This window comes from Puccinia triticina, chromosome 1A (genome assembly GCF_026914185.1).
Source record: "Puccinia triticina chromosome 1A, complete sequence".
Taxonomy (NCBI): Eukaryota; Fungi; Basidiomycota; class Pucciniomycetes; order Pucciniales; family Pucciniaceae; genus Puccinia; species Puccinia triticina.
This window is the reverse complement of record NC_070558.1, coordinates 4,179,415-4,184,174: the sequence shown is the minus strand read 5'-3', so window position 1 is coordinate 4,184,174 and position 4,760 is coordinate 4,179,415. Positions and strand designations below refer to the sequence as shown.

The 4,760-nt window shown below is 50.1% G+C and overlaps 1 protein-coding gene across 1 annotated transcript; it reads right to left on the bottom strand.

Moving 5' to 3' along the window:
- Positions 1 to 2,406: 2,406 nt before the first annotated feature.
- PtA15_1A498 (uncharacterized protein) lies at positions 2,407 to 4,177 on the bottom strand (the record flags this gene model as incomplete). Its single annotated transcript, XM_053165531.1, has 6 exons — positions 2,407 to 2,702; positions 2,799 to 3,460; positions 3,527 to 3,618; positions 3,701 to 3,825; positions 3,886 to 4,024; positions 4,094 to 4,177. The coding sequence occupies 6 exons, from the start codon at positions 4,175 to 4,177 to the stop codon at positions 2,407 to 2,409; spliced, it is 1,398 nt and encodes a 465-aa protein (XP_053016714.1).
- Between the last annotated feature and the right edge of the window lie 583 nt (positions 4,178 to 4,760).

The window sequence follows — 4,760 nt, the reverse complement described above, 5'->3', positions numbered from 1 at the left end:
AGGATGGGCCAATGGGTTCGTGGTAAGACCTGTAAAAGGTTTCACTCTATCAGTAATCTTGACTGAGAGGCTTGCTCAATTAAGGCGCATCCAGATCAACACAGGGTGTTAATAGGCATCCAAGGAATAACTCAACTTGGGTTTGTGGTTTTAACTACAGAAAGGTAAGGGTAATCAAGAGTTGAGAGTATTCCTGAATTGAATGATGGGTGAGAATGAAAGCACTGTTTAACTATAGTATGGGTTAAACTTTGCTGTAATAATATTCTGAGGGATAAACAGTCCTGAGGGGCGTGTTTATATAGAGGGGAAAGAGCAGGAGGGAATATGAGGCGCTGGGAGGCGCTTCAGGACCAGGGGGGAACTGGAAGCGCTCAAGGGAAGCAGATCCTCATGAGGATCAACATTGGAAATGATCAGGGCAGTGTAATGATCAGTACTGATCCTGGATCAGTAGCTGTGCACACTAGCTGATCATAACCAATCATTGATTCCATTCAGTGCTCTTTGACTTGGATTACATCATGTATTATTTATTTAATTATATCATAACCAATATATTATGTAAATGGGGACTGAGGCGTAACAGGGGATAAATGAGTGATACCTGTCTTGGGGTATTTCACTTGTACAGTAATATTACAATGTATTGTAATCTTACTGTTGCACGTAACTTAACTCTCATAACAACAGTACATTATGGTAACTGTATTTAACTATGGTTATCTGTAATGTAATGTATAACAGGAGTACATTCTTAAGCTTGTATCAAATGATATACATATGTAATAAAGGTGTAAAAGGAGTGTACTATATGTAATGTGAACAATTGCAGGTACTTGGTACGTGTAAGGTACTGTGACATGTACTCTGTGGCTGACATTAAGGAGGCTCTACTCCCCCCAGTTGTAATTTCTCTCAGCAAACTACTTGCACTCAGCTTACCCCATAACAGTACAATACTTGCTCACTCTACAGTATTAGCCCACTCTATATTGTGGTTTACACTCTTACATACAAATTACAACCTCATTACAACACTTACACATCAGCTACATCACCATAACCCTTAAGCCACCTGCTCAAAGTAGGCTATCTTTTGATACACCTCCACTATCACTACATAAACCTTCCAATCGTAGATTGGGGGGCTTGTTTTAGTGTCTAGTGACCCAGGAAAGGCAGAGGTAACCTCATTCATCCCTTTCCGCACTCAGCAAAAGGTTCTCAGGAACACTTTTGAGCTTTACAACGGGCCTTTCACAGCCACATGAAAAGTAAAAACTTTGTGTTGAGACACCAATTGTCCCCCTGATGTACGCGAGTACATGAGGGGGACAATATGACATACTGCACCTTTCACATCCTCATGAAAAGGACACACTGGTCATGGAGCCAAGAGAGGCCTATTTTTGGATGAGTTCTGGATGAATTCCAGATGAGTTCTGGATGAATTCCAGATGAGTTCTGGATTATTCCTTGGCAAGTTATGGTTTATTTCAGGATGATTCCAACTGATTTCAAGCTGACTTCCAGTCTTGTTCATACCTATTCAATATTTATTTACCAAAGGCCTCCAGCACAGTTATGGAAAAAAGTTACGGTAAGGCACTCCCTGGGGAGTGGGAACATATCTCCCCTGGTGTTAAAGCCATGACAGTCAATGCGGGCTACATCAGCGGAGGAGGCAAGGTACACTGTCAGAGGCTTGAGGCAAAAATAGGCTTCACTAGGTTTTTCTGATTTGGAACTACCCAGTGAAGGCTATTTTACGCCACTTGAAAACCACTCATCCCTTGCAGAAGGTAGGACGTTGATCAGGTGCTGCAATCAACAATATGTCAAAGAAACATCTTACAATCATGGTGTTCATCAAAGTTGGTTTGCATAATTTTATGCAGCATAAATCATAAAATCATAAAAATGTTTTGGTGAGGAAATTTTGTATTACATCATCAGACAGTCATATCCCCTGCAAGAAAAATTTTATGATTTTATGATTTATGCATGCATAAAATTATGCAAACCAGCTTTGAACACCATAAATGCAGACATTTGTGTGGTGAGTTTGGGTGGTGATCATAATGCTCATCTGTCTGGGACATCATAATAAATGCATTTTATCTGCAAGGGTTGGACTTATACAGTCACTAGTTCCAACTGATGCACCCACAAATACAGCCCAAAAAAAGGGTACTGGAGCAGAAAGAAAATCATTTGACTGCTAATTCTACCTAAGATATAATTCTAAATAATACAAAAAAAGCATGAGATGAGTGATATACATTGTCAAGATACACAGTAGTTCTTATAAACACAACCAACGCCAAAAAAAAAAAAGAATCACACGAGAATGAAAGAAGAGTGATTGGTGTGTGTGTGTAAATTTTTTTAAAGATCTGTTGGTTAATTTTTTTCCCAGGGGGCGGGAGTAGGCCACGAGGTATTGAGCCAGGTGGTGAAGAGGTGATGGACGCGGTCGAGGTGGGGGCCGAAGATGCGATCGTTGATGGTGACCAGCATGGCTCGATGGGCGGCACTTGCCCTGGCGCCCCTCGCTCCTCCCGAGGACGACGAGGGCGAGCTGCCCGCGGAAGAGGAATTGGTCGCAGGCTTGACGTCAAACTGCTCGGACAGACGGTCGAGCACCATTCGACTCGACGAGATGGTCGTCAAGGCGTCGAACGTATTCGGCGAGTGGCCTGCACACACACACACAGAGAGAGAGGACGCGCCGGATCAGAGACGCACAGGAGCTAGGGATTCAGCAGGGGAGGAAGAGAGAGAGAGAGAGCTACCCAGGACGTATTGGTAGCGCTGGATGTTCCGGATCGCCCAGATGCGCGGGTCGTCGGCGAGGAAGCCGCGTCTGGAGAAGCGCGAGAGGCGGGGGAAGGGGGAGGAGTAGAAGGCGGTGTTTGGGGCGCGTTTATGGGCGCTGGAGAAGGGCGTGGAGACGAGCGCAGCGGGGCGGGCGAGTTCGGCGAGGCGGGTGCGGAGGGAGGCGGGCGGGAGGAGGGCGTCGATGCCGGCGGGCCGTTTGCCGACGAGGAGGGCGAGCAGACAGTCGCCGCACCCGGGCTGCTCGCTGGCCACCCGCCGCAGCACGCTCTCCGCCCGCTCCGTCCCAGCCGTCGGCGGCGCCGGGAAACAGGCCGTCAGGTTCAGCTGACACACCCCCCGCCCCGTCGCCGGCCCGACGTGCCGGTAGTCCGCCACCTTCCCCGCCTCGCCCGCAAACGGGTAGCCGTCGCTCGACAGCCACTCGTAGTCCGTCTCCGCCGGCCGCGCCGTGCCCAGCCCGTCCTCCACTGCCCCGCCGCGCGGCCGGAACGGCCTCCGCACATCGATCGTGGACCCCTGCCCGGCCCCCAGCCGCGTCATCATCTTCGCCCTCTCTTTCGCATCGATCTGGCCGTCTCTGTTGCTGTCCGTCTGGAGCATGATAAATGAATGTAACCTTCCCAAAAATGATCACATCAACTTCCCTTCACCATCTCTTTCTTTCTCTCTCACACCGACTCACATTGCCTCTCTATGTTTCTCGATGTGGTACCAGGTGGCAAGGAACATCATGTTGAGCTCTTGGCCCTGTCCACGAACTCTCGACGACGCCGTCTACACAAACAGCCCACGTTCCGGACGATCTCTCAGTACATGAACGCAGCTGGCTCTGCACGTCAGTAGCTTGGGGACTGACGAGGAAGATCTCTTCGCTCCAGATCTCCGAGACTTCACGCAGGATTTGGAAGTTGATGACCTTAGGAAGATGGCTCAAGTACCTCCGCTCGCGTCTGCCGAACCGCAGACTCAAGAGATGATTACCTGTCATCGGTCTATAAGCCTGATCTGTTCTGGTTCGAAGACGAGTGGAGGACACTCAACTGTATCCTAGCGAAGGCCACTCTCCTTGCGCAGCCACTGTCCCCGAATGGTCTTCCGGATCGTCCTGGACTTTGAGATCGAACTGGATCCGGAAGACCGGCCCAAATAGCTCACTGGAGAAGTCTCCCAGATTGAATTTCTGGAACAAAGATTGCAGTTTGTCAGCCTTTCCAGCCGCGCATTGATGGTTCTTGGTGGAAGGACGGACATTGATGAAGAAGCAATCGTCGTTGAGGTAGAGGAAGTTATCCTGGATGCCGTCTAAATGACCGAACTGACTTTCAATGGCCATGCTATACAGAGGGAAAGATCAGTGAGCGGTGGATGAGAGGAAGATTGCAGTTGTTCTGTTTGTTGGGCCTACAACTTCTAATGTACCTGTTGTGGGAGGGCAGATAGTTTTTGAGCCATTGGAAGGCCTGGAGAGCTTGGCGTCTGTTGATGAAGCGGAAGACTTGGGAGTGGTGAGTGAGGGAGACGGGCTGATGAGATTGTTTTGGGTTCAGTTGATCTGGGGTGGGCACGAGCCAGTGAGGCCGGGCCTGTTGAGCGGGGGGCAAGCCCGATGAGGGTGGGTTGGGCTCGTCGGGGGTGATGATGATCCGGGAGCGGACAGCGGCTGGGGGGAGGCTTTGGAGGCTGGAGCGGAGGCTGAAGCGGAGCTCGTCGTGCTGCCGGTAGAGATATGCGGTCGGGTCCGGCTCGGAGGAGGGCCGGACGGTGTCGGAGGGCGCCGAGTCGTTTGCCCAGGTCCAGAGGAGGTCGATCGGCTGGCTGTTGATGGCGGCCGGCGGCAGGATGTGAGCCCGCCTCCCGCGAGCTCACAAGAACAGTCACAGAGAAATCACGGATCCACCTGCAGCAGGATTCTTAGA